This window comes from Rhipicephalus microplus, chromosome X (genome assembly GCF_043290135.1).
Source record: "Rhipicephalus microplus isolate Deutch F79 chromosome X, USDA_Rmic, whole genome shotgun sequence".
In the NCBI taxonomy this organism is placed as follows: domain Eukaryota; kingdom Metazoa; phylum Arthropoda; class Arachnida; order Ixodida; family Ixodidae; genus Rhipicephalus; species Rhipicephalus microplus.
In genome coordinates this window covers 427685829-427704430 of record NC_134710.1, presented here as the reverse complement: position 1 = coordinate 427704430, position 18602 = coordinate 427685829, and the positions used below count along the sequence as shown (strand labels likewise).

General features: G+C 48.5%; 1 protein-coding gene across 1 annotated transcript in view; it reads right to left on the bottom strand.

Moving 5' to 3' along the window:
• The window catches only part of LOC142777444 (uncharacterized), a 68285-nt gene that overhangs the window by 46095 nt on the left and 3588 nt on the right, over nucleotides 1-18602 (bottom strand). Inside the window, exon 2 of the mRNA XM_075881867.1 lies at nucleotides 15747-15861. Within this exon, the coding sequence (XP_075737982.1) occupies nucleotides 15747-15861 (115 nt within the window). The remainder of the gene's footprint in view (nucleotides 1-15746; nucleotides 15862-18602) is intronic.

Sequence of the window (18602 nt, the reverse complement as noted above, 5' to 3'; positions counted from 1 at the left end):
GATGAAATCGCACTAATGTCAAGATGCTCTCCCGAAGGAGTGGTTATCCCCCCTTAATATTTAAAGGGGCACAAATATCATTTTTCACATGTGTGTCTACACTGCGATGAAAATTCTCAGCACACTGAAGTTTCTCTAAGCAAGTGTGGGCTCAGCAAACGCTGGTGAGATAATATATGATGATATTATTACTTGACGATAGCCCCGTCTGTCGCAAGCCACAGTACAGATAAGTCAACTTGGTCAACTTTCTACTAGACGCATTTTAGGGTATTTTTCACTATACACAGATAATGTCAGTAAAATCACTCAACACAACTCCCGAAGGCCAAAGCACCGACCCGGCACCTCTAGGGGCCACAGTAGAAGGCGTGTGGTAGCGCTTGAACCTTGATACATGAACCACGTCAAGAGACAACAGAGGCGACGAGGTAGTGGGGTGATCCGGGAAGGTCGGGGACTTGTCGAAGCACGTGGCATTGGCCCGCAAACAAGAAAATGGCTTCTCTGAAAGGCAAACGTGTCGCGTTGGGGACCGGGAAAGAACGAGAGAACCCATTGCAAATCTTTCTTTCTTGGCGATGTCGCACCTTGTCACGGTGCTTCTGCGTTTTTAGCGAAGCCGTAAATTTGTTTAGGGCAATCTGACGGGCGTGGTCAGTGCGAGCTATAGCCTCGCGAGCGTATGCAGTGGTCGAGTCTGCCGATGCCGGAAGGAATGTATTCAGTGGCAGCGTTGATTGATTGATATGTGGAGTTTAACGTCCCAAAGCCACCACATATTAGACGCTGTGGTGGAGGGCTCCGGAAATTTCGACCACCTGGGGTTCTTTAACGTCCACCCAAATTTGAGCACACGGGCCTACATTTCCGCCTCCATCGGAAATGTAGCCGCTGCAGCCGGGATTCAATCCCGCGACCTGCGGGTCAGCAGCCGAGTACCTTAGCCACTAAACCACCACGGCGGGGCCGTGGCAACGTTGCTTCGCGTTCAAATAAAAAGTAAAATGGTGAGTACCCAGGAATGTCGTTGCGGAATGATTTTACGCGAACTTGACGTAAGGTACTGCACGATCCCACTCACGGTGATCGGTTGACACGTGTTTGGAAAGCATGTCTGTAGGGTCCAGTTTAATTGCTCTGAAATCCCGTTTGTCGGGGGGTGTTGCGAGGTCGTGAGCTTATTCTGAGCACAGTGGGAATGCAAGATATTGCCAATAGCTTGAGCAAGAAAGGTATGGACTTTGTTTGTCAGCAGTTGGCGTTGGCCTCCGTGCAGGAGAATTAGGTCTCGAAGCAAAAAATCAGCGACGTCCGTAGCACAGCTGATGGGTAAGGCTGGGGTGATTGCGTAGCGGGTAGCGTAATCAGTGGCAATCATGACCCACTTGTTGCCCAAAGTGGATGTTCGAAAGAGACCGAGAAGATCCAAACCAACAAAAAAGAAAGGTTCCAGTGGGATGTAGCTAGGCTGAAGATTGCCAGCTGGACGTCCCGATGACATTTTACGGTGCCGACAAACCTCGCAGGCGTTGATATAACGCTGCACAGAGCGTGCAAGGCCAGGCTAGTAGAAACGGCGGCGGACAGGGTCATACGTGCCAGAAACACCAAGGTGATCAGCTGTTGGTGCGTGATGATGCTCGGAAAGAACAGTGATGTGCAAATGCTTTGGTATGACTGGTGGGACCGATGGGTGACACATACCGAAATAAGGTGTTATCACTGAAGGCAAACATTAACGAGGTGTAATGCGTGGAGTATCGCATTCGTTGTATTATTTAGCTTAGGTGCGGATTCCAACACTGCTCATGGCCAAGGCGATGTAGGTAGGACACGAAAGTTATGCCCTTGATGGAGTCACTGCTTGTAGGGTCACCTTCAGCCACAGGGTAGCGTGACGAGAAATCTGCGTCTTGGTGTACTCTGCCACTCTTTTACACTATTATGTGGGTATACTCTTGCAGGCGAAGTGCCCAGCGAGCGAGACGACCTGTGGGATTTTTCAAAGAAGCAAGCGAACAAAGTGAATGATGGCCCACGAGCACTGTAAAAGGTCGGCTGTATAAGTAAGGACGAAGCAACTTCCCACACCAGAGTGAGGCATTCGCACTTCGTGATGAAATAATTGCACTCCGAGGAGGAAAGCAGTCTGCAGGCATAAGCGATGATGCAATTTTTCCCACATTGTCACTGGGTCAGTAGAGTGCCGATTTTATGACCACTGGCTTCCGTGCAGACTTCTGTCGGGGCTGAAAGATTGAAGTGGGCTACAACAGGGAAAGACGTGAGCAGGGTGACAAGGTTAGAGAAAGCCGCTGCCTGGAAAGGACCCTGATTAAAGGTGGTGTCTTGTCAGAGCAGGTCAGTGAGAGGTCTAGCAATTTTGGTAAAGTCTTTGATAAACCGCCAAAAGTAGAAGCAGTACCCCACAAAGCGGCAAACATCTTTTGTGGTTCGGCACCGGGAAGTTCATCACGGCTTCAATCTTTTCAGGGTCCGGCTGTACGCCCGAAGCATCAACAATATATGCCCGAAGATTGTGCCCAATATGCCCAATATATGCCCGAATATGCCCGAAGATTGTGATGCGGTGGCGCCCGAACCAGCATTTGGACGAATTCAGCCTAAGTCTGGCAAGAATGAACAGGTCAAAAATAGCTGTGAGTCTATCAAAGTGAGTTTCGCACGTGGACGAAAACACAATGATGTCTAAATAACATAGACACGCGGACTACTTAAATTCGTCCATCATTCGTTCGAATGTGGCTGGGGCTCTACAGAGAATGAAAGGAATGACCGTGAACTAGTAGAGGCCATCAGGCGTTACAAAGACAGTCTTCGCTCAGTCCATAAGGTGCACAGCTATCAGCAAGCATCCGGATTGAAGGTCGATGGAAGAGAAGTGCGCGGCATCATGCAGACAATCAAAGACGCCGTTAATTCACGGAAGAGAGTTGGCGTCTGTCCTTGTGATGTTGCTAAAGTGCCGATAGTCCACACGAAATTGCCACGATCATTGCTCTTTAACTAACACTACAGCAGATGCCCAGGGACTGGATGATGGCACTATAATGTCGTTCGCGACCATATTGTTTTTTCCTGCTAATTAACGCCCTGCTCCGACCCAGACACTCTGTAGGCGCGGATGTGAACAGGGTTCGCATCGCATGTGTGTATGCGATGCTGAACAATGAACGTCTGGCCTAAGGTCGATCAGCGATACAAAAATGTCCTGGTTGCACTAGAGAACACTCCGTAGGGCTTCAACAAGCCAAGGTGAAAGGTAAGCAGTGATCATGTATAAAGTTTCACGGCTACCACAGTTTGTTTTCCGTAGTGGGTGGTGCTCCAGAACACTGGCATTCACATCGAAAGCTTCGACCTGTGAATCCAGCAGCTAACAAATATTGGTTACGGATATGCCTTGTGAGAGCACTCGACTTGTGAAACTGGAATTGACAATGGGGGCCCAGGTTCTATTAGCCGTGATTCTGAGAACCATGTAGGGAACAGCAAGAGAATACGTGAGCAGCAAATCGGGAATGGGCACAGCGTATTATTTGCCATTTGACACAGTTGGTGAACAGAGCATGTCAACATAAGTAACAGCTTCGGGGATAGATAAAGTCGCTGCAATTGATTCGAAACAGAGGTTCGCGTGGGGCATCACGGTGTTGCGGCAGTTCAAGGTGGAACTCACCGTCATTGAGCGCCGATTATATGGTGAGAAAATCCAGTTTAAGTATGAGGTCGTGAGGCCATTAGGAGAAAACAATAAACAGGACGACCACCTGATGACCTGCAACGGTAAGTTGTGTAGCGCATATGCCTAACACAGGCAATGTGCCTCCGTCAGCGACTTGTGCCGAACTGGCCAAGGCTGGCGCAAGAATCTTCCTCATGCAGCGAAGAAACTCTGCGCTCATAAAAAAATGGGAACGCCCGTGTCTTACTTAAATTCGTACAAGAATGCCATCAACATGAACTGCAAGGGTATTCCGGTGTAGTCGCAAAGGCAAAAAAAGTTTTCAGGTAAGATCGGCCGCGCAGCTTCACATCGAGAAGTTGCGCACCTTTGTTTGCCTGGGACCTGCGGCAGTTAAAGGGTGGCAAAGGCGAGCGGACACATGTGGGGGAACGAGACGGACGGCTTGTAGTTGGTGGTGGCGATAACGTATATATTCCTCAGTAGTTTTCGAACGCTGAAAACTCAGTGCGGGACAAATAACACTGCTGCATTGGGTGGGAGGGACTGTTGAAACGGAATACGGGCTGAAAGGCATAGAGGGCGACTGGCTGTGACGGTAACGTGCAATGTGGCCTGCACGACCACGCCGGAAACAGACCAGCTTATCGCCTGCTGTATGCTTACCGGGTGGGTTTCTGGAAATACGGTGTTGTCGACGGCGGCGTGTTCACTCTACAGAGGTTACGGAGGCACCATTATTGCTCATGGCACATATATAGAAACACAGACCCATAGTAGCTAATACTTAGCGGATGACAGCCTCGATCCAGGAGACAATAGGTACCGGTGTCTTGATCAAAGTTGGATTGTCGACAGCCCGGCACACGACGTCGAGTGTGCATCACGTTATGCGTGTCAAATCTTCAGGTGTTGACGAATGACAAGGAGTTCTTTCACAAGACGTCGTGGTAGCGGTGTTGAGGAGACGATGGAAAGGCTGCGGAATGCGCCGACTCTCAGCTTGCTCGATGCGGCAACACTTTTTAATTACGACTTGGTATCGTGGTTACGTTGGTAAAGACGAGCAGATTGAACGTATATATATATATATATATATATATATATATATATATATATATATATATATATATACTTATATATATATATATATATATATATATATATATATATATATATATACTTATATATATATATATATATATATATATATATATATATATATATATATATATATATATATATATATATATATATATATAGGCAGGCATGGTGGTTGAGTGGCCGTAGCGTTGCATATAGTCTAGTAGATCCTCCGTGAGCGGTCACAACGTGGTTTATTTCGACGTTTCGGCCTAGAGTCTGGCCTTCATCAGGAATAAAGATACAGTTTTGTCGGTGCTCAGCTTTATACAATCTCAAATCAGAGGGCAAGGTAAGAGGGAAAAAAAAGAAAAGAAAAAAAGAAAAGAAAAGAAAAGGAAAGAAAAAAAAGAAAAAAGAGAAAAATAATATACGGTGACCGCCCCTCGGGTGCCCCCCTTCCACTTTTCCCTCCACTCCCCCCCATCTCTCTCCCCCCTCTCCCCTTCACCTTTCTGATGTCCGCGGTCTGTGTATGTTTCCGTTCACTAGCGCATTCCTCCCGATCAGACGGTCCCTCCTGGCACTGGCGGTTCGGTGTGGGGCAAAAAAGAGCTTTTCAGGAAGTCCTAAGCCTTTAACTGCTCGGGGTCCCGTAAACAATTCGTCGTAGAAGGACGGGGGCCGCGTATTGTGGCAGAGGCTGGTCAGCGGGCATTTTAGGAAGTTCTAAGCCTTTAACTACTCCGCGCCCTGTCAACATTTCGTCGTAAAAATAGGGGTGCCCCGTATTGCGGTAGGCTATGCAAGCGCGTGCAATGCGAATTCCTGGCCCGCTTCTAAATTACGCGTGTCGTGGGGGCCTCCCGGCTGTGCACATGGTTGCTGTTGGGCATGTCGTGCATGGCACAATTGATTGGGTAGTAAAATAAAACAGAAAACAGACGACAACTGCACTTAGGAAGAGTAGTTACACTTGGAATTGTTTTAGGTTGTCCAGTGCCCTTCGCAGCTGCAGTGCCGTGAACTCAGTTACTATTTTCATCGTTGCCGTTATTGTTTTCTAATGCTTTAATTGCTGCAAGTGTACCAGGATTCTCATTTATTCCTCTATCGCGGGTGTTAAATCGGTGGATAAGGTATGACTCTCGTTGTTCACGTTCTCGATTTGATTTAAATCCCGTCTCTAAGAGCGTTACTGATAGTTTGTCGAATGCATGGTCGGGAAGATTGAGATGTTTTGATAGAGGTAGACTTGGGGCTGATTTCGCATGGGCTCTGTGATTATTGAAGCGAATCCTAAATGGTGTTTTGTTTGTCCGATGTACTGCATACCACACACGTTGCATTCGAGTAGGTACACCACTTTAGAAGAATCGCATGTTAGGTTTCCTCGTATGTTAATCGAAAACTTGGATTGCGTGCTGGTTGCTTTGTCTGTTTCTCGCATCGCCTTACATACAAGACATCGTGGCTTTAAGCAAGGGCGGCATGAATTATTGGGGGGTGATGTGTTAATTTGGGAGTGGACAAGGGTGTCTTTGAGGTTACGTAACCTCAAAGACACCCTTGTCCACTCCCAAATTAACACATCACCCCCCAATTATTCATGCCGCCCTTGCTTAAAGCCACGATGTCTTGTATGTAAGGCGATGCGAGAAACAGACAAAGCAACCAGCACGCAATCCAAGTTTTCGATTAACATACGAGGAAACCTAACATGCGATTCTTCTAATGTGGTGTACCTACTCGAATGCAACGTGTGTGGTATGCAGTACATCGGACAAACAGAAACACCATTTAGGATTCGCTTCAATAATCACAGAGCCCATGCGAAATCAGCCCCAAGTCTACCTCTATCAAAACATCTCAATCTTCCCGACCATGCATTCGACAAACTATCAGTAACGCTCTTAGAGACGGGATTTAAATCAAATCGAGAACGTGAACAACGAGAGTCATACCTTATCCACCGATTTAACACCCTCGATAGAGGAATAAATGAGAATCCTGGTACACTTGCAGCAATTAAAGCATTAGAAAACAATAACGGCAACGATGAAAATAGTAACTGAGTTCACGGCACTGCAGCTGCGAAGGGCACTGGACAACCTAAAACAATTCCAAGTGTAACTACTCTTCCTAAGTGCAGTTGTCGTCTGTTTTCTGTTTTATTTTACTACCCAATCAATTGTGCCATGCACGACATGCCCAACAGCAACCATGTGCACAGCCGGGAGGCCCCCACGACACGCGTAATTTAGAAGCGGGCCAGGAATTCGCATTGCACGCGCTTGCACAGCCTACCGCAATACGGGGCACCCCTATTTTTACGACGAAATGTTGACAGGGCGCGGAGTAGTTAAAGGCTTAGAACTTCCTAAAATGCCCGCTGACCAGCCTCTGCCACAATACGCGGCCCCCGTCCTTCTACGACGAATTGTTTACGGGACCCCGAGCAGTTAAAGGCTTAGGACTTCCTGAAAAGCTCTTTTTTGCCCCACACCGAACCGCCAGTGCCAGGAGGGACCGTCTGATCGGGAGGAATGCGCTAGTGAACGGAAACATACACAGACCGCTGACATCAGAAAGGTGAAGGGGAGAGGGGGGAGAGAGATGGGGGGGAGTGGAGGGAAAAGTGGAAGGGGGGCACCCGAGGGGCGGTCACCGTATATTATTTTTCTCTTTTTTCTTTTTTTCTTTCCTTTTCTTTTCTTTTCTTTTTTTCTTTTCTTTTTTTTTCCCTCTTACCTTGCCCTCTGATTTGAGATTGTATAAAGCTGAGCACCGACAAAACTGTATCTTTATTCCTGATGAAGGCCAGACTCTAGGCCGAAACGTCGAAATAAACCACGTTGTGACCGCTCACGGAGGATCTACTGGACTATATATATATATATATATATATATATATATATATATATATATATATATATATATATATATATATTGTAGAATGGATAGGGTGAATTTAGCAGTGGCTGCAAAAGACGAGGAAGAGGACCGTGGTTCGTGCTCGTGACAGCTCCGATTTCGATCGCTGAGCGCTTGACCTGTGTTCGTTTTCAATAAACGCGTCACGGACTCAACGGTCAACGCGTACTATCAAGTGGTGAAGAGTGTTGGTTCTCTTTTTCACCCTGGAACTCCGTAGCCAGTCTCTACTTCCGCCGTCCATCATGCCTGACGACGTTGCAGCACAGCCGAATGCTGCCACACACCCCGCTCTCCGCTGCCCCGTTATTCCGAGGGAGCGCGACCCAGTTCTATTCAACGGCACTGATGAACAGGACGTCGAGGACTGGCTCGCTTCGTTTGAATTAGTGAATGTCAACAACCGGTGGGACGATAACTACAAACTCGGTCACGTCCACTTCCACCTGATGGATGTCGCGGAGCTTTGGTTGAACAACCATGAGGCTGAGATTACCACCTTGGCCTCTTTCAAAACGACCTTCGCAGACGTATTCGGCCGACCGGCAGTGCGCAAGCTCAGCAGCGTTTGCGTGGTCGTGCCCAGTTGCAAGGAGAAAGTTTCACGTCTCACATTGAGGACGTCGTAGGCCTCTGCCGGCGCTTCAATCCGGCCAAGTCCGAAGCCGACAAATCAAGCATATCATGAAGGGCATCGAGGACGATGCGTTCCACATGCTTGTGGCGAAATCTCCTCGAACCGTCACAGACATCATTCAGCACTGCCAGAGCTACGACTAGTTGCGAAAGCAGCACATTTCCACGCGACGTCACAGTTTCGACACGACCAGCACGTCAGCACTGACCGTTGGCGCGATCTCCCCAGGTGCGGTAGTATTGACGCACCGAATACAACATTTCATCGTTCATCCGCGAGGAGGTTGCCCGTCAATTGTCTATTGCTCTCTTTCTCCCTAGTAATAGTCATAGACTCCCGTCGTCACTGTGCCAAACCATTGAGGAGCAAGTATCTGAAGCTCTTCCGCCTACGCACCAGCCACCACCTGTATCAGCGCCGTTGACCTATGCCGACGTCGCGAGAAGGCCTTTACATGCAGTTGCATGCAGCACAGGCCCTCCTCAACGCCCTCATGTCTTCGACGCACCGCAGGCGCCGACAAGCCCGCGAGTTCCGCTTTATCGACGTCCTGCCACCCGTCCCAATAATCCTTGGCGCACACTGGATAACCGACCAATATGTTATTACTGTGGTCTACCCGGGCATGTCGAGCGTTTGTGCCGCTGCCGCGTTCCTCGTCCAACTGCCTTTGAAGCCAATTACAGCTACGACCATACAGAGCCGCAACAGCCAATACCCTCCCACGCTCCTTCAAACACCTCATCGTCGATCTGCCGCACCTCCAACTCGTCTCGATCACCCTCCCCGCGCCGGCGCTCGCTATTGCCAATGCTTCGACGCACCGCGCCCGTCCATACGGAAAACTGACCACCGCAGTTGCCGAGGCAAGAACTGCGCCACTGTCGACATCTACAAGACCTCGTTCCCAACGTGCAAACGAAATCCCAATCTTCATTGAAGGTATTGGCGTGTCCGCCTTAGTCGATACTGGAGCTGCTGTGTCCGTGCTGAGCGAACCAATGTGCCCCAAGTTGAAAAAGGTTACGACTCCGCTTTCTGGCGTTTCTCTTCGTACGGCGACCGCACATCACATACAACCTTCCGTCACGTGCAAAGCTAGTCTACTCATTCAGGACATTTTGTATGTGCTTGAATTCGTCGTCTTTCCGCACTGCTGAATGATTGATATGTGGTGTTTAACGTCCCAAAACCACCATATGATTATGAGAGACGCCGTAGTGGAGGGCTCCGGAAATTTCGACCACCTGGGGTTCTTTAACGTGCACCCAAATCTGAGCACACGGGCCTACAACATTTCCGCCTCCATCGGAAATGCAGCCGCCGCAGCCGGGATTCGAACCCGCGACCTTCGGGTCAGCAGCCGAGTACCTTAGCCACTAGACCACCGCGGCGGGGCGTTTCCGCACTGCTCGCATGACGTTATACTGGGCTGGGACTTTCTTTCCATGCATCACGCCGTTGTTGGTTGTGCCCGTACCAAGCTTGATTTATCAGCAATCTCGAACATCGCTCCAGCCAAGTCATCTTTTTCTCGTGTCTTCATCGCCGAGGACACAGACATCCCACCTATGTCGTCTGCTATTGTGCCAATCTCCTGCGACTATGCTTTCTCTACCACCTTGTTTAGGCTGTCAGCGAAATTCACTTCCCGTAAGCACTTCTCCCATTTGCTCTCATCACGATCGAAAACTCCTCCGCAACCATTTATGTCACGAACCTGCTTTCGGTCCAAACCTCTATGTTCCGCGGAGAATGTATAATGCAACTTGAGGACATTGATTCAGTATGTCCTAACTCTCTACCTAGCCGATCAGCTAGCCTCCATGTCGCGAGCGTTAATCTCGATACCACGGCCAACACATCCACCCCAGATGCCTTCCTTCCATCCATTGCTTCGGACCTTCCCAGCGTTCAGCGGACGCAACTCTTGGAGCTTCTCGGCCATTTTCGGATGTCTTTCGATTACAAGCAACCCAGTTTGGGCAGAACAACTTCGATCGCTCATCATATAGACACCGGCAGCCATGCACCCTTGCGCCAGCGTCCATACCGCGTCTTTGAAGCTGAACGTCGGATTATTGAAGACAAGGTGACTGACACGCTTAGCTGGGGTGTCATACAGCCGTCCCACAGTCCTTGGGCATCTCCGGTGGTGCTTGTGAAAAAGAAGGACGGTAGCATCCGCTTCTGTGTTGATTATAGGCGCCTTAACTAGATCACGCGCAAAGATGTCTATCCGCTCTCCAGAATTGATGACGCGCTCGACTGTTTGCAAGCAGCGGAGTTCTTCTCTTCGCTGGATCTTCGGTCGGGGTACTGACAGGTACCTATGGATGAAGCCGATCGCCCCATAACTGCGTTCGCAACTCCTGACGGCTTGTACGAGTTCAATGTGATGCCGTTCGGCCTTTACAATGCCCCGGCCACATTCAAGCGTCTTATGGACAACATACTTCGAGGTCTCAAGTGGCATACGTGCCTTTGTTATCTGGACGACGTCGTGGTTTTTTCAAAAGACTTCGATACCCATCTCCAATGCCCCGCAAGTGTCCTGGAATGCCTCACACAGGCTGGGCTACAACCAAATTTGAAGAAATGTCACTTCGCCGCACGGAAGCTCGCAATTTTTGGGCACGTTGTCAGCAAGGATGGCATTCTACCAGACCCAGACAAGCTCCGCGCTGTCACCGAGTTTCATAAGCCGTCGACACTCAAAGAACTCCGGAGCTTTATAGGGCTATGCTCGTATTTTCGACAATTTATTCATAATTTCGCATCTCTAATGATCCCTTTAACACGTCTACTTGCTGACAGCCAAGGTATCTCGGCATGGTCGTCCACCTATGACGACGCATTTGCGAAATTACGTCATCTTCTGACATCGCCGCCGATTTTCCGTCAGTTCGACCCAGACACCCCTACCGAAATCCACACAGACGCTAGTGGAGTCGGCCTTGGCACTATCCTTGCGCAACGGAAGTCTGGCTTCGATGAGTATGTCGTTTCTTACGCGAGTCGCACTCGGACCAGAGCTGAAGAAAATTATTCGGTTACGGAGAAGAATGCTAGCCATCGTTTGGGCAATTGCTGAATTTACACCGAATATATGGTCGGACATTTGATGTAGTGACTGAACATCACGCCCTCTGCTGGTTGTCGTCTCTAAAAGACCCACCTGGTCACCTAGCCTGTTGGGCATTACGACTCCAAGACTACGACATCCGCGTCGCCTACAGGTCAGGGCGCAGAAAAATTCGCCTGTTTCTACCCACAATTCTGCCTCCCTCACACGCACTGACATGCCATCCGAGCAGCGTCAAGACCCTTGGATAGTGTCTATCCTATCGAAGCCATCACCGAGTACCGCCAGTCGCTCGCTGCGGCGCACAGCTCGCCATTTCACCATGCGCGATGGGCTACTTTACCACCGCAATTACCTCAGTGAAGGTCGCAAGTGGTTGTTGGTGATTCCTCGCCATCTACGTGCTGACATTTGCACCTCGTTCCATGCGGACCCCCAATGCGACCACGCTGGTGTAATAAAAACGTATGCACGCCTCCGGCTAAGGTACTACTGGCGTTGAATATACCGATTTGTCCACCAATACGTGCGTTCATGCTCAAAATGTCAATGCCGGAAGAGTTCACTGCATGCCGTCCCTGGACCGCTCCAGCCGTCGGCCTGCCCATCCCGACCTTTTGATCGCATCGGAATTGACTTATACGACCCACTTCCATACAAACCTGAAGGGAATCGCTGGGTGGTTCTCGCTATTGATCATTTGACACGGTATGCTGAGACTGCCGCGCTACCAGAGGCTACATCACGTGAAGTCGGCTTATTTATTCTCCCCAAACTTGTTCTTCGCCATGGCGCTCCTCGCGAGTTATTCAGCGACGGTGGGCGCACGTTCTTCTCAGAAGCCGTACAAGAGCTCCTGCATGAATGCAATGTTGTTTATCGAACGACCAGTGCGTACCATCCCCAAAGCAATGGCATGACTGAATGCTTCAATCACACATTAGGTGACATGCTGTTCATGTATGTATCTGCTGACCACACCAACTGGGACCGCATACTACCATTTGTCACCTATGCGTACAACAGCGCCACTCAGTTCACGACTGGATTTTCTCCCTTCTTTCTTCTATATGGCCGTGAACCCTCCTCATTTATGGATACTATTCTGTTGTATCGCCCGGATAATTCAGAGTCTGCAACTCTCTCAGAAGTTGCCACCTATGCGGAAGAATGCAAGCAGCTAGCACGTTCGTTAACTACACAAGACGAAGCACACCAAAAGGACCGTCATGACGCCAACCTGCATCCCCAGTCATATTCGCCTGGAACATGGTGTGGCTTCGCGTTGCCTCCTCAGCTCCAGTCCTTTCTTCAAAGCTGCTGCCTAAGTATGAAGGCCCCTACCGCATCCTGTGTCAAGCATCCCCGATAAACTATATTGTCGAGCCCGTACAGTCATCCACCGACCAGCGCCGTCACGGCCGTGAGACTGTTCACGTCGACCGACTGAAGCCGCACTATGACCCACCAGTTGTAGCTTTGCCTTAGGCCGCCAGGATGGCTCCTTCTCCGCGAGGAATAATTTGTAGAATGGATAGGGTGCATATAGCAGTGCCTGCAAAAGACGAGGAAGAGGACCGTGGTTCGTGCTTGTGACAGCTCTGATTTGGATCGCTGAGCGCTTGACTTGTGTTCGTTTTTAATAAACGCAATAATAATTGTTGATGCCTAATGCCTCAATACTACGATTATTAGGAGGATAGACGCTGTACTGGAGGATTCCGGAAATTTCGACCAACTGGGATCCTTTAACATGCCCTATAGTTAAGTACACCGGGCTCCAGTATTTTCGGCTGCAACGAAAATTCGGCCGCCACGAATCACGGTCGCGGCTGCTGTGTTTTCAATTGAGAACTACACTATGATTGCAAAAGACTTCTCTGTCGGTACAGGCTTCAACGACTGCAGCAACACAAGCACGACGCCATTTTTCGAATGGTTGTCTCGCACTCCAATTTGTTCGCGGTGTGGGAATCTGGCGGCAGCTGCCGCAGAAATCGGTTCGATACCAATGCCCGCTGAAAGTGCTTTTCCGGTGAATCTTCAAGGACACAATATATGGCGAGGAAACCACCCCCCCCCTCCCACTGTGTCCTCCCCCTCCTGGCGCTGCGCTTGTGTGGTGGCTCCACGGCATATGATGGCCAAGTTTTCTGTAAGGGTGCATTCACACTAAGCATTCCGGCCGCCGAAAGTGCGCCGAATTTGATTCGGTGGCGGGGAGATCCGCCGAAAAGGCCCTGTCCGCGCCGATCGCTCTCGGATCAATTTTGGTGGCGTCTGTGGCCGAATGCGGATTGGTCCGTGACCGCGGACCAATGGGACCGCAAGTCACGGAATTATGAAAAATGGCGACAAAGCCCTACTCTCTCGTCATGTCGCAGTGCACATAACTGAATGTTGTAACCAACGGGAGTTTAATCTACTCTGTGCCTACTTCACGTCCTTATTTCGTGGAATAGGTGACCGAGCTTCTCGTTAGCGTGACCGAGCTTGTCGCGGTCTGGTAGAGCAAGGCAAACCCGCCAACGCCGCAGGTTTCGGCAGTCTTTTCTGCTCTTCATGCATTACAAGATAGCGAAATACCAGCAAAGTAAGAACTACTGCTTCTTCTGGCTTTCTGCGTACGAGAATGATCGATGTGTAGACCACCGGTTAGCGTAGTGGCGTTTGCGAGCCGCGACAACAGCCGGGTGACTACGCCTCCATTCTGCGTTCGCGCCGTGGTAGATGGCATTTTCGGTGGTGCGGGGCGCGTCCAGTGGGAACGAGGATGCATTTCGGCGGCAGAAAATTTTCGCTCTGTGAAGAAAGCCAATGCCCAGTGTGACCTAGAGGTAACTTAAGAGTGCTTATTTGGCCTGTTGGAGAGTGTTCAATGCATTGAGAGGCAGCGTAAAACGCAATACAATGAAATGCAGGCACCAAGAGCTGACTTACAACTACTGCTTTAGAGTGTACAAAGGTAATGACTCCGCCTATGAGGCCTGCCTTCGATAGCTCATCAAGAGACGTGAACTGCCCTACCTGCCTTTCGTAAGGAGTATGAAGGGATGCCAGGTCGTGAAAGGGGAGGAGAAGACTGCGTTGCGCGTTGTCTCAACAGGCGTCAAAGAGTCCTCGTAAACTGGCTGTGCTCTCAACGCTCACTTTGGGTTGAAGGAACTGACAGCCCGAAATCCATTCGGCACGCCTTTAAACTCTGTCACTTAGCTCTAGAGAACTAAACGAATAAAGAAAGTTGGGTTGCAAGTTTACCAATACCAAAATAATAGCAGTGACACACCCCTTTAAATGCAGTCGCACAGCTAGGCAGCAAACAAAGCAGCTAGTTATTCACGCGCACTGACAGTTTGTGTGAACATGCCTCGCTTTCTTTACTCGCGTGTCCAATTTTTGTCGACCGCCGTGCCCAATGAAATCTTGCACTGAAAGAAGTAACACACACTCCATTTTGGCAGGCAAGAATAGATACAGTACTTTGTATATACCAGGCAATGAAGGGTTACGCATAGTTTCTCTCTTGATATTGGTACCTTCTTGGCGGATAAATGAATGCACATAACTTTGCCACAAACGTACACACAGCACAAGAGAGTGCAATGGTGCTCTGCTGCTGACCTGAAGGTCGTGCGTTCAATCCCGGCCCCGGCGGTCACATTCGGACGGAGGCTAAATGTAAGTACGTGGTATCAGTGCACGGTAAAGAACACTAGGTCAACGAAATTTGTGGAGCCCTCCACGACGGCATCCCTTATAATCATATCGTGGTTGTGAGCAGTAAAACCGCAGCTATTCTTATTATGAGGAGAGAGCGTGCCATTGCTTGCGCGGGCACGGGTGTGCACTCGCACACAAGGTTTCTGCTGTCACAATGTTCAAAATAAATAGTCAAGCTTAGTGAGTATTGAAATCATGCACGCATACGTGATTCGGGTGAAACACGCTTGTACTCTGGTTCATGGTTGCTTTCCTACTTGTCTGCTGCCGTCGCAATGGTTCCTGCTTCTGCCTGGCATCGACCTCGCGACCTCGTCCTCTGCAGAGCTTTTCACTGCCGAGTAAATGACTTGTAATGTGGATTTAAATCACAATAGTTGAAACAGAACCTTGAGGTGAGGTGAACCGCATGTATTGGCTGCATGTTGAAGGCATTTTTACCTAATCAACCACGACACCCACTTCAGCTTTATTTTACATTGTATAAAGTTAAAATAAATAATTTAGAGCTTGAGTTGGAAAAAAATTGAGGAAAAATCGAAAGGGAGGAATTGACTTCCATAAGCAAGCATGGTTACCGTCTCTGATGATATCGCAGACCTGGCCCCCAAAAGTCGCCGCGAACTCGTGGTGCGTACGAACACATTGGCAGTGCTTCATCTCCAGGGTCATTTCGCAGTTCTGGACGCAAATCTGGGCAACAGAAACAGAGGATAGAAGAGATGCACACTCGCACGCAATGATGGATGCGCAGAAAGTCTCAAATGCCAAATCGAAGTTCATCACACTATAAAAACTGATTTAACCTTTTAAGGAGTCCTCTAGTTCCACAGTAATGACGATAATATGACTTGCTTGCGTTTTTTTTTCAAAACCCGTAACTCGTCGCTTACCTTTCAGGAATGCTATGTCAAGCTGACTGCGCACACGCTGTTTGTAACCTCAGACCAGTGTTGCTGAATGGCTGCCACCACTCCATTTCAATTCCATTCTGAGGAATAGGAAGTAGCCGCAACTCCATTCGTTTTAATTCCTTGGGGTTAAAAAAACTTCGCCCATTACCACTCCGTAAATGACGGGGCAGTTAAATTCCACTCCTGATATTCATCAATGTTGGAAATGCATTTTGAGACTTTTATTTAGGTAATAATGAACGCCCCCATAAAGATTGTGTCATCAGATGGGCGAAAAGCTGCAAAAGTACTCAAAACACGTTACCAAGATCGAGGAAAAAAACTAGGTGGCATACATCGTGCAGTAAAAAAGCATCCTACTAATTGCCATAGGATCATTTCTGTCGCTACATAAAGCGCTTGCATGGTCGGCATGTGTGAACAAATGGGGATATTTTAATTCCTAAAGCTTAAATTTGTTGATGCTAATCTGACGGCAGCCTATTTTTATGTTGAAAATTGTAGTATTCAAGAATACTAAGCAGTTGTGCCACGCGTCTAGAGTGGCCATGAAATTGAAGAAAACTAAAAATAATTTAATTGGGACAAAACGTTTTAGATCTGCCGGTATTAGACGGAACAGTGCACCACCACTCGGGCACCTTGTGCCTTGGCATCGAATATTGGACACTGCGCTACACTGCTCGTCAGCAGTCACGCTTGTCCTCGCAAGCATGGCTGGGGTGAGGACTTTCTGTGCATGCCTGTGCGCAGGTATGCAATGTCTTCCTTTCTGCAAGAGTGACTTACGTGTGTCAGGCACTAAACTGCTTATGAAAAAAAAAAAAGATCATGCCATCCATAAAGTATTCACCACTTTTGTGGGGGCGGGGGGTATCAATGAAATGATTCCATGAAAGGATTCCATGAAATGATTCCGGGCACGGAGCCTTAGGAGTGTGCGATAACCAGCTCTCAGATCGATATTCAGGACCGTCTTATCTCCTGGGCTTCATCTTCCAAATGCCTGATCTTCCGAGCATGTTCGGCAATTGGTCACTAGTTCTTTAGTCACTAGGTTGACTTCATAAAAAGCACGTAAGCGGCGTCTTCGTAATTTTTAAATGCTGAAATAAAGGTTGCAATCCGTAGAGGGTGCATAAAGAAGCTTTGTTTTGGTTTTATTCTTCGAAATTTCTCAACGAATGGTTTGCAGCTAAGTGGGTGTTTCGCCATTCAGTTTTAAAACCAAAATTGTTTGTGAGTGACAGCTCTTAAAGCGGTTGGTTCTATAAATAAGTGAGACAAAAACAATGGTTGTCTACCTATTTATGAGTGGCGCTTGAAAAACATGGGCTACTCAAGCGTGAATTACTGGGCGCAGAAGCCTGTAGTACTTCTCCAGCCAACCGGGCCTCCTCTTCCGCCCCCTAGAACATAGCAAACGTGGGTTTTCTTCGGCGGGAATTCTCGTGCCGGGGCTTGGGAAAGTGCCGCTGTGGTCGTGGCTGTGTGGGCTTTCGCATAGAATTCTTATTAACTCTACGGGCTTTCCTGCTTCAGGCTGCTTCCGAAACGAATGCAATTTTCTCTCTCCGGCTGTACGGTGGGGGAGCGCACACATTTCATCGTCTTCGACTGTGTGCTGCACCTACAGAACGTCACCTACATTGTTTCTGGCAAAGACACTGATGTGTCGGGACAGGGGGGACAGCATTGCTATAAGGGGGGGGGGAGGGGTTGAGGTTAGATGGCATGCAAGCTGGTATACCAAAGCTTTCATTGAACTAATGCATCGCGCCAGCCTTAATACGAATCACAACTTAGAGAATAATTTTTTCACAGGTGCATCCAAGCCGCTGACGGTGATATAATTTAGCAAAAAGAAGGGAAGGGTGAGGAGACAGCAGGCGGCTGGCTAGATAGATGTATGAATGTAGAAGCATCCCCATTATAACGTGGTGGTGACATGCGTGCCACCAAGCTTGGAAGAAAAAATAAAAAGTTTTATATTTTTTTATTTTAACCTAATGCATTATCTACTTTGAATAAATCAATCTTATTATAACAAAAAAAAACAAGGCGTAATAGGGTGTGGATACTGCTGCCGTTGTTCCTCTCGACCACAGTCACGCGAAGAATAGATACAAACTTTCTAGAAACACAGTCGTTATAAGGACAGAGTCGTAGTAGGTGCTGTACCTATAGCTGTACCGTGCTGTGAATTAGCCAAGCCTTTTGAAAAAAAGCTGCTTTTTTACTAAATTCTAGGTTCAGATGTACTAATGTTTAAAGTCTTGAAAAAGCGAGTAGACGAAATTGTGCTCTATTTTGAGAGAAAGACATATTTCCATTCCCACTCCATTCCGGGCAATATGCACTTCAAAATGCCCTTAATTTTATAATCATTCCATTCCACCTAGTGCTGTTCCCATTCCGTTCCGGGGCCGCGAAAATGTGGGACCATTCCACAATTATTCCGATTACGAACTAGCGACTCCGTAACTCTGCTTGAGACTACTGGGCCTGCGGTGGTGAAAA